This window comes from Notothenia coriiceps, unplaced genomic scaffold (genome assembly GCF_000735185.1).
Source record: "Notothenia coriiceps isolate Sejong01 unplaced genomic scaffold, NC01 NC01_scaffold00035455, whole genome shotgun sequence".
Classification (NCBI taxonomy): domain Eukaryota; kingdom Metazoa; phylum Chordata; class Actinopteri; order Perciformes; family Nototheniidae; genus Notothenia; species Notothenia coriiceps.
Window position 1 is genome coordinate 124,441 of NW_011368156.1, and position 17,109 is coordinate 141,549.

The window sequence follows — 17,109 nt, forward strand, 5'->3', positions numbered from 1 at the left end:
CTCCCATTGCTCCCCGGTGCTATGCAATAGCTGCCCACTGCTCCTAGTACTAGACTCCTGGTACTAGGATGGGTTAAAAGCAGAGAACACATTTCACTGTGCGCTGTGTGCTCTGCATGTGTGACCATTAAAGAGGGTTTCATCCCATTCTATTCTATAATACCTAGAACCCTGCTTTAAGAGCTTTTCAAATGCAGTGTCCACCTTGGAGGAAGTTCATAACCAAAATCACGATATTTTATATTAGAAGTTTTGGATACAACTGTATTTAATATCACGTAATAAAAGTGCCCTTCCTCACACTGTCTCTGTCTCTTACAGAATCTCCTGGAGAAGTGTGCCGAGAAGGAGACTCGTCAGGAGTACGCCCTGGCCATGATTCAGTGCAAAGTGCTTAAGCAACTGGAGAACCTCGAGCAGCAGAAATACGACGACGAGGACATCACCGAGGACATTAAGTTCCTGCTGGAGAAGCTGGCAGAGAGCGTGCAGGATCTCAGGTAAGCAGACCATTTATGAACAAGCAACCAGACATCTTCAGACATGAGAGGCTTGTCTGAACACCATCTGGACCTCTCGACCACCTTCACAGTATGGGTTGAGAGGAAGTAGCTGATGGACAAATAAAAGGTTATCCTTGGCCTCTCCTCTTAACAACCTTTTTTTTATTTTATTTCCACAGCTCATTTGATGAGTACAGCTCTGAACTCAAGTCTGGCCGCCTGGAATGGAGTCCTGTCCACAAGTCTGAGAAGTTCTGGCGTGAGAACGCTGTCCGCCTGAACGAGAAGAACTACGAGCTCCTAAAGTAAGCATGAGTTGAAGGGAAACATAATACACACTCACTCACAGTCCAAGGTGGAGAACAAAGCCGTATAAAAACAGGTTCACGTCGTACAGAGGCTGTGGAAGCAACAGCTACTCATTTATTTAATTGTTCATGTGTTTGGTTTTTAATGTGAAAAGCATGAGGTACTCATTTCCACATTTGCCTGCTGTCTGTATTGTTTGAAATGTGTGTCTTAATGGATACCTTGTCCTTTAACTGCAAACCAAATCGACCTACAGGTACAAATACATAACCTGAACCTGAGATGTTAGAGAAGTTAATTCAATTTGAACTCTGCTGTTCCTAAATAAAAATATAAAGACTTTAGTCACTATAAAATGTCCCTGGCCACATGTTCAAAACACTTCACCCAAAGGTTGTTCTTTTAGCAGCTGTGGAAATGCCATGCACTCAGCATCATGTCTGATTATTGCAGAGCCTCTTAACATTGTTTTCCTTTCTTGTTGTGTTTGTGTCCAATGGAAGGACACAGATCAAAAGAGAAAAGACTTGAGTTCATGTCTGTGTTCTTTGTTATTCAGTAGCACAATCTGGGGCTGTTGATGTTCAGTAAAGACTCTGATCATCACATCTCATTGTCCTCTCTCTGTAATCAGCTCAGGCATCATCTTGGCTTAAATTACTCTCAACCTCTCTGTGTCTCACTCTGACCCCAGAGGTGTTACTCATTCAGATGTCCTTGGGTTTAGATTGGAGGGTTTCTAACCTTGGCTTTCAGAGAAACCACTTATTTAATACATGAAACACTTCTTCAGGGAAAATAATTTTGAGCAAATGTATTTCTCTGAAAAGTCTTTGCCTAAAAGCATCCGAGTCGTTTTTTGAGGTGTCTGTCTTTGAATGTAAGATAGTCCTTTCCCGTCAAACACCTTTCCTTTTGTCTGCCTTTCTTAAACAGGATCTTGACGCGGCTGTTGGAGGTGTCTGATGATCCTCAAGTCATCGCAGTGGCAGCGCATGATGTCGGAGAGTACGTGCGACATTACCCACGCGGCAAACGGTACGGCATATTTCTCTGAAAAGCAATACATATAAAAGCTTAAAGCCACTATGGGTAAAACACCTTCAAGTAGCCAGTGCCCCCGATGTGACTAATCACGTTTGTTTATTTTCACCGATTAGCCTCCACACATTAAGCTCATCCCATCTCCTCACAACCTCCAGGAAATAAGAGATTCTTGTCTCTGTGTCAGATAGTGAACAACATTCAGGAAGTTTATCATATTTATCTTCTGAAATCCTCCGAAGCTACAGCTAGTTCTCCAGTGTCAGCTTCCCCTATGTGCCCTATATGTGTGTCCCCTATTCCCCATGTGTCAAACTCAAGGCCCGGGGGCCAAATCAGGCCCAGGATAATTTCTGATTATTATTAGATCTGGCCCGCCGGTATATTGCACACACACCTTCACTCAACCCTGAGGGTTTCCTCAGCTCAGAGCCTGACCCCAAACATTGATGAGCTTGCACCTGAGATGAGATGCCAAGTATCTGGCTTAGTGTGTATCACAGAGCAGCACACTGAGTTTACATGGATGTTTCCTTCAGCACTTTGTTTCTTGAGACAACAGGGCATGTTTGTTTTTTTCTTTGAGGGAAATAGTTTTGTTGAAGCTGTTGTTGGCCTGAGGAAAAATGTAATCATAAGAGATGACTCTGGAAAAGCTGCAGATAGATCCATAAGGAATGAATGCAGCTGATTATTTAATGTTTAATGTTGTTTTTGTAGGCAATAATTTAAGCTTTGTTAGTTCCAGGTTTAATATGTGCAATAAGTTCATTTCAATATTCAATAAACATTGAACCAGTCCGGCCCTCGACTGGTACCCATTTTTTTTATTTTGGCCCACTGTGTATTTGAGTTTGACACCCCTGCCCTAATGTTTGTCATCCTAATCACATGATTGACAGATCAATAATGGACTGTTTCTTGTCTCCCATATGAATCGTATACTCTGTAGTCAGGTGTCAGGGTTAATACGCCCCTTTTACCCCCCCCAGGATAAATAAAGTAATCTCATACAGATTTTGATAAATAATTTATTCATACATTCAGATTGAAGCCCATTATATTCAATTCAGTTCACCCCAAGTCGATATGTGTTTATTTTTCTTCCTGGTCACACCATGTACTGTTATCACATGCATTATGTCTGTTTTCCTCCCCCAAAAAAGACATCATTCTCTAAGGCTACTGACCCTTCATTAGATGCAGTGCACATTAAATTCAGGCAGCATTAAATTACCTGGGGATGAGTGACCTGAAACATTACCTGTAAAATAACACCTGTTTTCAGTGTGGTTAAAGGCTTTCTCCCATTATCCCCTTTTTTTCTCCTGTATTTCAGGGTGATCGAGCAGCTGGGCGGGAAACAGCTGGTGATGAATCACATGCACCACGAGGACCAGCTCGTGCGCTACAACGCCCTGCTGGCCGTGCAGAAGCTCATGGTCCACAACTGGTAAGAACACACTCATAATGGCGTTCAGATGTTGTCATAATTGAACTTGAGCAATTCCAATTGTATTCAAAACAGGCTTTCTGACATTAAATAATAACCCTACATTTGCATATAAATGATAAAAGGCCTTGCACACAATCAAAGGTCTTTTCAGTTATTTTTGACAGATTAGACTTCTGCTTATGTTGAAGCTGGGATAAGATGGATACAACTATCATTTTCTCAAAGAAAAACAAGAAGAGATTCAAAGAGATGTCACTCAAGCTCTGTCTGTACACGACCGCTTGGTCCTAAAGGGAAACAAATCGAATCAAGATCAATAATGACATCACCTGCGTCGGTGGGCAATGCCAAGAGCTTTAAGGATTAACTTCAAATCTATATTTTACTTCATCAGGTGTTCAATAGGTTATGACCGACCATATGGCTCATAGATCATTCTAATTAAAAAAACATAGAAGACAGAAATTAGTTTCTTTAATCGTTTTATTCTTCACATGTAAAAAAAGTTTTCCTCACTTTTGATTTGATGCTGTAAATCAAATGTTGGCTGATCCATTTTTAAGGTTTTTTTTAGTTCCTGATTTTATGCATGCCTAAATGATTCATCTAAATATAATTGAAATGGCTATTGCAACTTTCAAATTCTGGTGGTTCAATGTTTTTGTTTATGATCAAATGTATGTAAAATACTTTAAAATAATTGCTGTGTTGCAGAGATGCAAAGAAAACATTCATTTTTGTACAGATCTCTAAAAAAAATGACATCATAAGCATTTTAATGTTTTTTTAATGAATTGAATAATGATGTTACAATTACCTCTAGTATCATTATCATAATATTGCCATTGGATTAGCAGCTCAAATAATCACATCAGACTGGTCGAGAGCGTCAGGGTTTTCCCCTGATCAACTTTCAATGACAAAATCAATCACTCTGTGGAGCTTGGAGAATATCTGTTTTTCCAGAGGGAAAGCCCGAAGGAGTATAAAAGATTCAACGTCTTTTCTTTGCGATTCAGCGTCATAACCGAGGCTCAATGTGCAAGGCTTTGTCAGCTCGGTGAGTTCGTCTTTAAAGGTCCCCTATTATTCTCTTCTCATCAATATATTATAGATATATGCAAAACATGTCTCTGAAGGGTTCGGCTCAAAATACCAAACGGATCATTAATTGTAGCATCCTATAAACCCCTCTGATTGTTCCAGCCCTGTTCAAAAGGTCTGATTCTCCGTCTGTAGCTTTAAAGGGGACCTATCATGCAAAATGCACCTTTTTGTACGTCTTTTATACATGAATATTTGTCCCTCCCCGGTCAGGAGGAGCTCACCAAGTGTCAGAAAACACAACCCTCTCTCTTTTCCTCCATACCCAAATCTCTAAAAACGGGGCTGCAACGGATCTGATACAGACTTGAAAATAGTTTGACTTCAGTGACAAGGAGCTCCGTCTATATGGCCAACTCTCCACCAATCAGGGGAATGAGAGGTTGCCGTGGCATGGTAACAGCATGGTAACAGCATGGTAACAGCATGGTAACAGCATGGTAACAGCATGGTAACATGACGCTTGTAACTCGGGCCCCTCCTTTGCAGGGGGGCGTGGTCAGCTGCAGCGCATGCAAAGACAGGGTGGAGGAGAGCAAAATAGAGCGAAATGAGGCATGGCTAAAATGCATGATCTGTTTGGTATTTTGAAAAAGAAAACGTATAAATATACCTTTTTATATAGGTATGGCCCTACAATAAATTATTCAAATATAGCATGATAGGTCTCCTTTTAAATGCAAAGGAGCTGCTGCTGGCCACGCCCCTTTGAGAAGTAATTAGTGAAAAAGGAGGAGATTCAGGTGATAAGGTGGGGGGTGTGACCTTGGTTGGTGATTGGCTAATGATTGCACAAAACATCACAAAGTGGCCCAAATGTGATCTGCTAATCTGCGGTCATGTTTTTACATAGATGGATCAGGACACAGAGGGGACACATATTTATTTAGAGAATACAATGAAAACAACATTTTGCATAACGGACGTTTTAGCAAACTTCTTTCTTTCTTATTTTTCCACTATCAAATTCTTAAACTCTCAAATATGGTTCTTTAGACATTCTCTATTCAAGTCTCTCACCAGCACCGTTACAAACTCTATTTGCTTTATTTAGCTTCAGCTCTGCACCACTCTTCCCATTCACACACTCAACATGCCCATCGTCTTTGCTTTTGTTCTCTACTGGATTGCTTGGAAACACTGAACATTATCAAACAGCAAAGTGAAAATGTGTTTGTTCTGCTGCCGCTATCTAAAGCTCATTGTGCTCCCAGAGTAACTGGATGGAGGTATTGTGTTCTATATAATAGTGTAGTGCTGTTTTCCCATCTAAGTGACCTAATGTTTTAAGCACACTGTTTGTTCCCTGAAGTGTGGCACAAAGGGTTTCAGTAACCATGGAACAAAAGCAGATTTCCATTGTCTACTTACAAAGAAGGATGTTTTTTTTCCTCATTTCATCCTGAATACTATAACCTTCAATGTAATGTTTTAATCTATAATTATATCTTAAATGTCCCATCGTATGCTTTTCCGGTTATCACCTGTCCTTTCGTGTGCTATGTAGCTCAAAACAACAACAAGAGACGTACAACATTCAGGAGACAACAACATATAAACAACAAGAATTCATACTTCAATATGCAGATACAGTTATTAAAGTGCAGGAATATATCGGTTTAAGTAAAAATGAATATATTTGAATATGTATAAAAAAATATTGTGTCAGTGCAAGCTGGAGCTTAGTGCAATTATTGCTCTGGGGAAGAAACTGTCTTTTAACAATGAGTTAAATCCAGTCTATCCAGTGATAGAAAATAGGCCTTTTGTTGAATCCCAGAAATCACTTCTCATGTTCTTATTATATTAATCTACCATAAGGGGTAGAAGAAAGGACAATTGTTTTTGCCTGCGCCTTCTGACAAATACAGTTTGATATGTTGACGCAGCAGCACAATGATAGATAGTGTTTTGTGTTGAAATAGTACAATAGGGTTTGAAAGGGACAATGGCGTAAATATTTCTTGCTTTGTTGTGGTGTCAGTTCTGTCTATTATTTATTGGCTGCTTTTCTGTGGGACTGTATCTCGACAGGACTTCTCTGATAGGGAGAGGGTTCTGTGTCAAGGTTGTTTCGTCACATTGGGTAATAAGCAGCGTACAGAGTGAGGAGAATACTGGAGCTTCTATAGAAGGTGAGATGTGGTGCAGAGATATTTTCAATGCAACACCACACCTAACCTCACGTTGCCTTGCCAATGTGTCCATGAGAAGAGTTTCTCCGCCCCTGCTGTCATGACAACAGCACAGATGAATGTGTAATCTGAGAAAAAAAAGTATCTTATTTATCATCGCGCCCTTCAAACTGCTTTGAAAAGTAATTTTATTTACGGTGATTGTGGAACTTTCATGAAATGTCATTGGTTTTAAGCCCATCAGCTATTGAGAGTGGTGTTGTCCTTGTGCTGCTCTGCCTCCAGGATGAGTCACAGCCTCCTCTGTAAAAGTTTTCATGTGAATCTCAGGGTGTTTTATTTCATACATTAGCCTGGCAGAATTAGGGCTGCAAACATACCCAGATGTCAGGTCAGGACCACTGTGCACAAAGGCAAAAACAATGACTGACCTTGGTGAGGCTTTCTCTCTCCAGTCCTCTTTTTACTGAAAACATCCCTGAACACAATCTGCTGGTTTATTTGCTAGTATGTCTTTACCTTGTAGACCTGATCATTGAATAACCCTCTTCATTCATATTGAACAAATTGTAATTTATTAGCCCAAATGTTGCATTTTGAAACAGTAATCAAAGGATATGTTTTAAAAGCTCACAGCTGTTGTTATTGTTCATTGAGTAGTTAATTTGCTATAGTGCTGCTAACATTTACACTAAGATGCTTTAATTAAACATGTTATCAGCAATCTTTATTAGGTTTTTTATTCTGTTCGGTTAAACTCTTCTCTTGCTCCTTTTTAATTGCATCGTCACTGATAATAATAATAATAATAATAATAGTGTTGTACGGGATAGCGTTGTATTTTCTGACAAATCTTTTACTGTTGCAACCTTACTGTGTAGGTTGAAATCCTTCCAAAGCTCTGGATGAGCCAGAACTTCATAACTGCGTCTCATCCGTCCAATTATTGCTCATTCTTTTTTAACTCCCTGGAGATATTCTGAATCAACAGATAGATGCTATTTGTAGACCAGCGAAAGGGTTATCAGTGGCAACTTCAGGGGGTAGGTGTGGAGATATCTCATCTTAGATGATTCCTTTTCATCTTAAAGCTGACATTCTCTGTTCGAGTGAGCTCTTATAGCAAGCAGGGGATGGTTCAGTGAAGCTCAGAGGTATCAAACCGCTTGGTTTTGGTAGATTTGAATGAATCTTTAGCAGCTGTGAGGAGGGGTCCTTGGAGAGTCCGCAGATTTCATTGTTGCCACAACAAAGAACATGTGTATCTGTCTTTAATTAAACTACCCAAGTGTAGAGGGAGATTCTCGGTCCCTTGGAACAAAGTGAATACCTTCTTGATTTGTTCAGAAAACATGGGACTAAGTCAACAATCAGAGGAGACATTCTGCTTTTGGGATTCCCCCCTTTCCTGTAGTGTGTCAAGTTTTTGTAAGTAAATAGTCCGCAAAGGCTCAAATCCCAAAGTTCCCTCCACACTTGAACTCATACAAAAAAGACATCACTATTTAACAATCGTGCTTTTATTGGCTAGTGCTCCAACACATTGTACGTGATAGGCTAAGGGGCGGGGTCATCTCTAAGCGGTTAACATAAATCACAACAGAGCCGGCCAGCTAACCAATCAGAGCAACTGGGCTCCTATCCCCTGGGTGAAAAGAGGTGCTGTAGCACAGGCAGTATGAGACAAATAAAGAGCTTTTTGAACATTAAAGCATGGAAACATGTCACAGTAGAGGCTCAACATACAACTATTAAACCTGAAAATGAGCATAACAAGGACCCTTTAAAGTGCAGGTAAGAATGCTGTGATGGTAGAAGAGCTGTATTTTTCCTGGAACATGCAAAAGGTTATTGAAATATCCATGAATCATTAATGCTATTTTTATTTTTAAGTTTGGACCATTAGGGGAAGGGGAATTATAATACATGTTATTCAGCTTTTAGTTGGTTTGTGTTGGAAGCGCTGAGGTATAAAAGTGTTTTTCTTTTTCTCACAGGGAGTACCTGGGTAGACAGCTGCAGTCGTCCGATCAGCAACAAACTCCAGCCGTGGCCGCCCGCTGAACACTTCCTGAACACGTGTGTTTGTGTCTCGCTGTGTGGATGAGTGTGTCCTGTATGTACATTGTTCCATTCCATTTGAATTACCTGCTGTTCATTTTGTGTAATGACTTCAAACGGTGTGGTCTCCTCCTTCGATCTGCACCCGGATGATCCTCGATGTAACTTGATTTGACTGTCGTGCTTCGTGTCGTGAACTCAGTGACGTGTGGTGATGAAGTCGCACTTTATGTCTGTGATAATGTACAAAACTGCAACTTATTTAAGTCTTACCTGTAAAACATATCGTCTGTGTTCCAATAAAGATGCTTATCTATCGTGATTCTGTGCTGCCTTATTTCTTCTACAGAGATTTGCTGTGATGAACCATTTTCGAAAAGCTTTCAAATGGTGAAAGCTTCTGAAGGCAGAGTGTTCTGTTGTCCTCATGTTTCCCTCGTCAGGCTCAAGTTAAATGTAACCTTCATCTGTTCTTCCTGGAAGCTTTTTCTGTAGGGAGTAATTACATGTGTTCCAATATAGAATGAATAATTTACACTTAACGGCGCTGGAGGGGAATGAATGCAAGAGTTTGTGTTGCTTGTGAATTGCTATTCAGTGTTGAGTTAATTGACAAAATAAATAACAGCCTATCTCCTGTTGGATGTTGAAAAGCAGTACAGATGCATGGAAATCAATGTGCATTCACCATTCAAATGTGCACTTCTATCGGACATAAACACTTAGTGGTCACGTTATTAGGTACACCCGTGAAATCACACAATTCGATACGTTCGATAATGTTGTGTCTTTGTGACCTTTAGGTATGTTGTTCAAATAATGCAGAAATCATTGAAGTCAAGCTGATGTAGTGGACTGCATTATAATGAGTTGATTCTGTTTAGGTCCTATTGATTGTATAATATAATGCTGTCCAGTGCAATGCCATCTTAAACCAAAACACATGTTCTGTGAATAACAGCTAAGTGAAAAAAAAGAATTCACATTATAGGCAACATGAAAGCAGGCTTTATGTCCAAACAGTTGCATTAGATCGGACATGTCTGTTCGGCTGATCCGGCCAATAGTTTATAATCCCTGAACGTCAACAAGCACTCCACCCCTACAGTAGCTGTGTGCGTCACTTTTTATTGTCCCTGTGTCCATTGAGTGTTGAGCTTTTTGCAGTGTTTTTTATTTGCAACGTTTTTGAAAGTGAATACCTCTGGATTTTGGACCAATAACACATGAGACATGTAATGGCCATCCATCACCATGTTCTGTTATTTGAAAACAGATTGATATCATCAGTTCCAGCTTTCCTTTCATAAGCAGCAGCTTTTCCAAACCAGGTTGTCTATATCTGACACTTCCCGAGGAAAATCTGCCTTCTTCCAATCATGGACGCTATCCCAGTGCAATCCTTCCACGATTGCAGAGAAGCAGATAAGCTAAGTCTTTCACAGAATGCCATCCACATATCAGTGAATCATCAGCCCAAAAGTTTAGGAATACAGTATGCTGAGGTTATTATATGTCGATATGAATATAGGAAACTTGTTTTGGTTGTTGTGCAAGCCACCCAAAAAGTGTTTCTTCTGTCTCACTGCAGAGCTTTGTTCTCAAACCGCTTCACAGAAAGACCAACCTGTGTATCCTATCATCCTATTATCCTGTGTAACCTTATTCTCTGCTTCTATCTATAATCTCCCCTTAAATTACAGTAACCCGTTTGTTGTGGGTGAGAGGCTCTAGAAAGGAACTCAATTTGTGACGGTCTTATGCAGTAAGTTAGCTTTCTGTTCGGTGTTCTGCCATCAGAACTGGCAACATGGCAACATATGATTTCTATAGGGAGAAAGAAGCAGCTGTTTGAAAGTAATTTGCCTTTATATAAGCATGTGTTGATTAGGGACTGAGTCTTGAGTTTTAATTATACCTAAGAAACAGCACCCAAGGCTTTGTGTTTTGTAAGTTCCAGGGCGCTATTTATTTTATCTTTTTAATGAATCCCCTAATGGCATTACCATTTAAAGAACATAAACACATTTGTATGGAGAGCCATGAGTAATATTATATTATAACTCCAATAAATCTTTGTTAAGCCGACAAAACTAACTTGTTCTCTCATTTTTTTCTTATATTTGAAACCGTTTGCTGTGACATAACAACCAAAAATGAACACAATTTAAATTCCTTTGAAGGTAATTGAACATTTATATTGAATAACATCTCCACCCTAATACTTTGATTTGATACTGAATATGTACAGGCAATCGTGAAAATGTTGTCATTTTTAATAAGCTCTGCAGTAAACAGATATTATTTTTGCGTATTTAAAGCAGCTACTGGTTTCCAAGCCCATCTGATGTGCCTCCAGATTCCTTCAGTGATGAAGTGAAACTCCATAAAGCGATTACCGATGTTTTTCTCTGCGGGAGTCATATTATCTTATTAAGAAGTCTGTTCAAACTTTCCCACACACACCTCCACATTCGCCTCAAAGCTGCTTCTTTTACCTTGGTAGATAAAGACTTGTTTATCATTCCCACCTACAGTGTTTTGAAGCATCTAAATGTCCTTCAACTTCGTTAGCAAGCATTAAATTCAGGCTTCAGTCTTTGCAAACTCTGATGCTCTCCTCCCTCGTGCTTTGTGCTCTGAAAAGTGTGAGAGCGGGATGAACGCTAGGGGTGGGCAGATCGATCCCAAAATATCGATACTTCGATATTACGTTACGTTTCAAAATATCGATACTAGAGCCCATAGGATCGATACTTTTTTCCCCGTCTCCTCTACTCGTCAATTTCCTCAAAAAACTATGTGCAGACGAACACAAGTATATGCTCTTTTCTTCTCTCTCCACTGCTGTCCTCCTATCCTGGAGGCTCGCACACGCGCAGCGCGCTCCCTGCCTGAACGCCGATTATCAAGCTGACAGACAGCAGCCAGCAGGGCAGGACAGCAGCAGCCAGCGACTCACACAAACACGCGCATGATGGCTGAGAGAAAGAGGAGCGTTGTGTGGAGCAATTTCACAACTGGCAATTACAATTTAGTGAACTGTGATGTGTGCAAGAACACAGTTCGCTTCTCTGGCCACTTTGTGTTGTTATTTTTCATGTTTGCACTTTAAATTTGCAAAAGTAAAAACGTTTATTTGTCTATAAAAACTGTTCTGTCTTTATTCATGAAAATGAATTCAGATTTAGTCTATTTATGATGCTTTCAGCTCAAAAATCATGTCATGCAGCTCCCCCCTATATGAAAGTACNTCGTTATTCATGAAAATGAATTCAGATTTAGTCTATTTATGATGCTTTCAGCTCAAAAATCATGTCATGCAGCTCCCCCCTATATGAAAGTACATAATACGCTTTTCATCTAAAAAAGTATCGGTATCGGCGATACTGGCCCTGAAATACTTGGTATCGGATCGAATCCAGATTTTGTGGTATCGCCCACCCCTAATGAACGCAGAGTCAATATTTATGTAGAGGCTCAGTCTGCAGTGGTCTGCTCTGCGGACACTATTTACAGTGGCTGGCACTCACCTGCAACAACTGAGTGAACTCTGGACCCTGAAACAGATGGTTGTTTCCCCCCCGCTGCATTATTTGTATTATGCTGCCCACATTTGTTGTTCTGAGTGAATGCAGAGGGTGAATCCGGCTATGTTGGTCTCTTGGGTCTGGGTTATATAAATATCCTCTGAGGCAGTGCTTGTTTTCTATCTTGTCTCACTTTCATATTCAGTTTCATTCCTTTAAACCCAGAAAGCGGTTTCATGCCAAGGTTTTTCATTTGATATATTCATGTCCTGCTCCCAAATCGTGTGTGTTTGATATCTTCATGAAAATCCTCTGAGGCAGTGCTTTGTTTCTATCTTCCCTTAAACTTATAAAATCAGTGTTAGTCCTTCACTCCCAGAAAGATGTTTCGTGCTTTGGTTTTTCATTTGATATGTTCGAGTCCTGCTTAAAAATGGTATGTTTTTGTCAATGTGCCGAGCCTGCACTGTGTGATATGATCTCACTGAGAGAGGAGTGTTGCTGTCCCACTTCATCGATCTTCTGCACCCAGCAGTCAGAAACTGTCCGTTCCCATAGTGACCAATAAAACAAGCCTCTGCCTACTCACGATCGAGACATCTTTTCCCCACTGGGCTGTGTGCAGTCAAGCCTGTGCTGAACCGTCTTTGTAAAATAGCAGCGTGTTCTAAAGTGCACGTTTTATTATTTATTATATTGGTAAAATATTGTTTTTATCGTGTTCCAATTTAGTTTCTGAAGTGCTACTTGATCATTCTATCGTGATTTTGAAAGCAAATCCAAACCCATGTGGTACACAGTCAACTGTTTACCTAATGCAACTCCTGAGTGTTGGCACTGTTTACATAGATAAGGTCGGCTCACTTCCCAATATGTATTATTTACCAAAACCAAACGGCAATTTCATTCTTAAATCCATAGTTATTATTTACTAAGAATGGGTTATTTTATGGGAAAGAAAAATACCAAAAAAGTACTTATATGTTATGTATATACCACAACATTGCGGTTTTGGTTCACTTTCATCAACATTTAAGCAGCTGATTTAATTAAAGAAAAGCTATTTAAAGACTCTACCTGAGCAGCACAAAACAGCAGACAGACACAGTTTGTGACTATCTTCTGAACAAAGCGGAGTGTTTAGGGGTGTAGGATAAATATATTTTCTCCATGAGTTGGTAGAGACCGTAATAAACTTACGAGATGTGCAGAGACGTGACTCCAAATGAATGATAATGTTGCCGATTTAGCATTAGTTAATAAAACTTTAATAGGTTATAATATATTTAACTTCTATCTAGCTTGTTAAGTCCAGAAAATTGGATTAATGCCGCTATAATTCATAAATGTAGTATAAATAAAAAGTTAACGTTACAATTATGTGCCATTATTTAATAACGACTAATAAAAGCCTAGTTCAGAGGCTTATTGAGTAAAATACAAGTGTGTATGTAAATGAGTAATGTAAGGAAACATCAGGTGACATTTGCAAACACAAACAGTGTTTTCCTATACAGTACCTGTAGATACACATGTTGATTTAAAAATTTAAAAACCCTTTAACTGCCGGACCAAGAAAAAAGCTATGAACATTTTTTTTTTGTTGCATTTTCTTATCAACAGGGCCACAAATAAGCATAAACAAAAATTTTTTTTTTTTGACTGACCACACAGTTTTGTTTTTATGAGCCTCTACCAAATGGTCGACCTGGCCTTCTATGGTAAAAGTAATCATCATATACAGTACAGTATTTGTATGCATCAAACTCAAATAAAACACAAACTCAAATAAATTTGTTTATTTTATTGAAAATGAGCAATATATACAACCAGATATACTCATAAAAGATAATAAATTATAATTGTAAAAAAAGAAAAAAATGGAAAAAAGTCATGTAAAGTGTTTTTCATGATAAAAGAAATACTTGCTCATCTTACTGTATATGCTGAATTGGCCTAACAGGAAACCACTAGCCTAACAGCAAATGTCTATATCCTGTGTTGGCCTAACTTGCTCATCTGTGTGCAATTTTGGGCTGAATGCCATGCATGAAAGGTGCTATATAAATTATTATCACTCTTTCACTCTGAGACTCATAAGGCAGTACTAGATTTAGTAATATTACCATGAATCTAGCCATTTATTTACCATATTTGATTGGAAAACATCTCTGAAACTCTGAAAAAGTCATATTGCTAGCTTACCATAAAAGGCCAATTCAACCGATTGGTTGAGCATATTTTCAAAAAAATTATTAAACCCTTGTTAAAACTTTTTTTGTGCATCAAGTTATCTAATTATGTTCAGTCAGTGCCCTGCCACTAAAATATTTCAAAAATGATATGGTTACCTTACAAAAGTTGACCAAAAAGAGTGATTTCTTCAGCAGTGATTTTTAGCATTGCCAACTTTCTCAGTTGAAGCTAGCCGAAGGGCTTTCTGTTCGAACCACAGTGACATCTAGAGGTTGTTTTGTGCATAACATGTCAACCAAAGGGTAGAGCTGGCTGAATCAGATGGAGTTCAACTTTTTTTTTTTTTTTTTCAACAAGATATCAAGATGCGAAATGTGCTCTACCAAATGGTGGTGCTGGCAGTTAAAGGGTTAAGATGCTGCTTCAGGTACAAAATTAAAAATATGTCTGAAAACGGTGATTCTTTCAGGCACAAAAGCAACTAACAGACAATGTAAGTCTTTCATTTACTGCCAAACAATGTTCTATTGTCTTCACTGCTGTAATGTCACCACTAGTACTGCTTTTACAAACAACTCGACCAAAAGCAGAGAACATTTTGTACCCAATTCTTGTTGAAGAAACAGGACATCAGCGCCAAACACAGGCCCATCACATTAACACAAACCAACTCATTCTCACCCAGAGCAGACACAGGCACACCTGGAGTGACGCCATCTGGACACCTGTGAAGGAGGTGATGATCTCTGAGGCGGCACAGTGTCTGCATACAAAGCCAGGGTGTCATTATGCTGCTGAAGTGTTTATGATGTTCATCAGATGGCCTCCACATGTTTCATCTGACACACAAATAAGACGGCGCTGGGTATCGATCACAAACAATCTTCTCTGTGATTCTCTGCCTTTCACTTTTGTTCCTTTTCCCAATTTCATACATATACTGTAATAATTTCTGGCATGCTTAACAGGTATGATGCCAAGGAACAATTTGTTTGTATAATCTTAAAGCTGCTTTTCAGGTAGAACGTATTCTATCAAAACAAAAAGTGTCTGAAAATAGTGAAATTATCGGATTTTAGATTGAATTATTTCACCATTTAAGCACATTTTTTGTTTAAAGCATATGGGAAAATCCAAAGACATCCTTTTCAGTTTAGTGAAAATAAAACAAAAAAAATCTGTACATCCATATCTCCAAATTATGTACATTAAAAAAACAAATAAGTATTTCTCTCTCTACTATCCTTACACTAGAAAACACATCTGGAAAATCTCCCGAAGCTCGAAACAAGCCTTTTTTTTCTTGGCTCATGAGAAGTTAACATCTTAAGGCTGCGCGGTGTTCACTGGACTGTGATGAACAAATCGCCATTTCACCTTTTTTTTCACACTCTGGAGATTTCTAACAAAGAGCTGTACAATGAATGTAAATCTGGGTAATGAGACATTGTTATGAGCTGTATAGTGATTGCATAATGGATCTGGAGCTGGAGTTATATAATTAAAATTACACATCTCATCAATAGGAACAAATTACTAAAACCCCGACATTGTGGAGATTTTATATATCTCGTAAAAAATTAAGCGAACAGTTCCAAGTAGCTTTTAAAAATGAATAAATGATCTGTTAGCTGATAAGCATCCCAGTAAAAGAATGAAGATAAGCTCTGGATATTAAAAATATAATACATGTATATATTATAGAAAGTCATCGGTATGTTATTCCAGCCTGGTATATAGTGCAGCTGAAATCAGAGATCGCTCGCTATCAAAATTATGGTAGTTAAAAAACATCCATCCCATAAACTTATATGAGCATTCCATCATTAGACAACATTTTTTTATCTGATCCCACCCACACCTCCACCCAGAGTTCCTGCTCTTACCTTCTGGTAGGAGATATAGGGTCCCCAAAGCAGGCTACACCATTACATACACGTTGTCCTGCCAATGTCCATTTAGCTATCTATCGCATCCTAACGTATTGTTTTGCAACGTATTGTTTTGCAACGTATCACATCGTATCGCATATCACACTGTATTGTATTGTATTGTCTCGCATGTATCGCATTGTATCGCATCGTACCCTATTGTATTGCATTGAGTCGAATCATATTGTATCTCATCGTACCGTATTGTTTCGCATTTCATTATATTGTATTGCATCGAGCTGCATTTTTTTCGCATTGTATTACAACGTATCGCATCTTATTGTATCGTATCACATTGTATTGTATTGCATCGTATCGTATCACATCGTATCGTGTCTCATCGTATCATATCACATCGTATCGTATAACAAATAGGCTTTGATAGTCAGAGAAGTAGATTAACTATAAAGCAAAAAGGCTGTGACAAGCCTTATATATCAGTGGTAACATCAAAGTATTTACAACACATGTAAGTTGTACTGACCTGTAATGAAGAAATACAAAAAATTACAAGACAAGGAGAAAGAAAAGGGAGGGGAACGGGACAAGAAGAGGAGAGACGAAAGGACATCATGTTATTTTTATCATTACAAGTTATTGTATTACTGTTGGGAGGGTCAGCACCCAGTTTATCACCTACACAAATGTGTCCAGGGTCCTCGACCACGCTTGATTTATTTCTTGTTTTACAGAAATTGTCAGGCTGCTTTATGATGTTGATTTTCTCCCGGACTAACATGGACATGTATGATCTATAGTCATAAATGAGGTGATATTTTTTGCCCACTTTTTCTTCCTTGTGCAACAGGTCCGTCTGAGCGTGGGAGGGAAGGCAGATAT

At 38.9% G+C, this 17,109-nt stretch overlaps 1 protein-coding gene across 2 annotated transcripts in view; it reads left to right on the forward strand.

Annotated features, from left to right (window-relative positions):
• Positions 1 to 8,934, forward strand: part of atp6v1h (ATPase H+ transporting V1 subunit H) — a 21,711-nt gene extending 12,777 nt beyond the window's left edge. For both annotated transcript variants that reach the window (XM_010791424.1, XM_010791425.1), the window contains 5 exons: positions 322 to 500; positions 683 to 808; positions 1,749 to 1,850; positions 3,196 to 3,309; positions 8,549 to 8,934. In XM_010791424.1, coding sequence (XP_010789726.1) covers positions 322 to 500; positions 683 to 808; positions 1,749 to 1,850; positions 3,196 to 3,309; positions 8,549 to 8,615 — 588 coding nt within the window. In that variant the 3' untranslated portion in view covers positions 8,616 to 8,934. The remainder of the gene's footprint in view (positions 1 to 321; positions 501 to 682; positions 809 to 1,748; positions 1,851 to 3,195; positions 3,310 to 8,548) is intronic.
• The last annotated feature ends 8,175 nt before the right edge of the window (positions 8,935 to 17,109 follow it).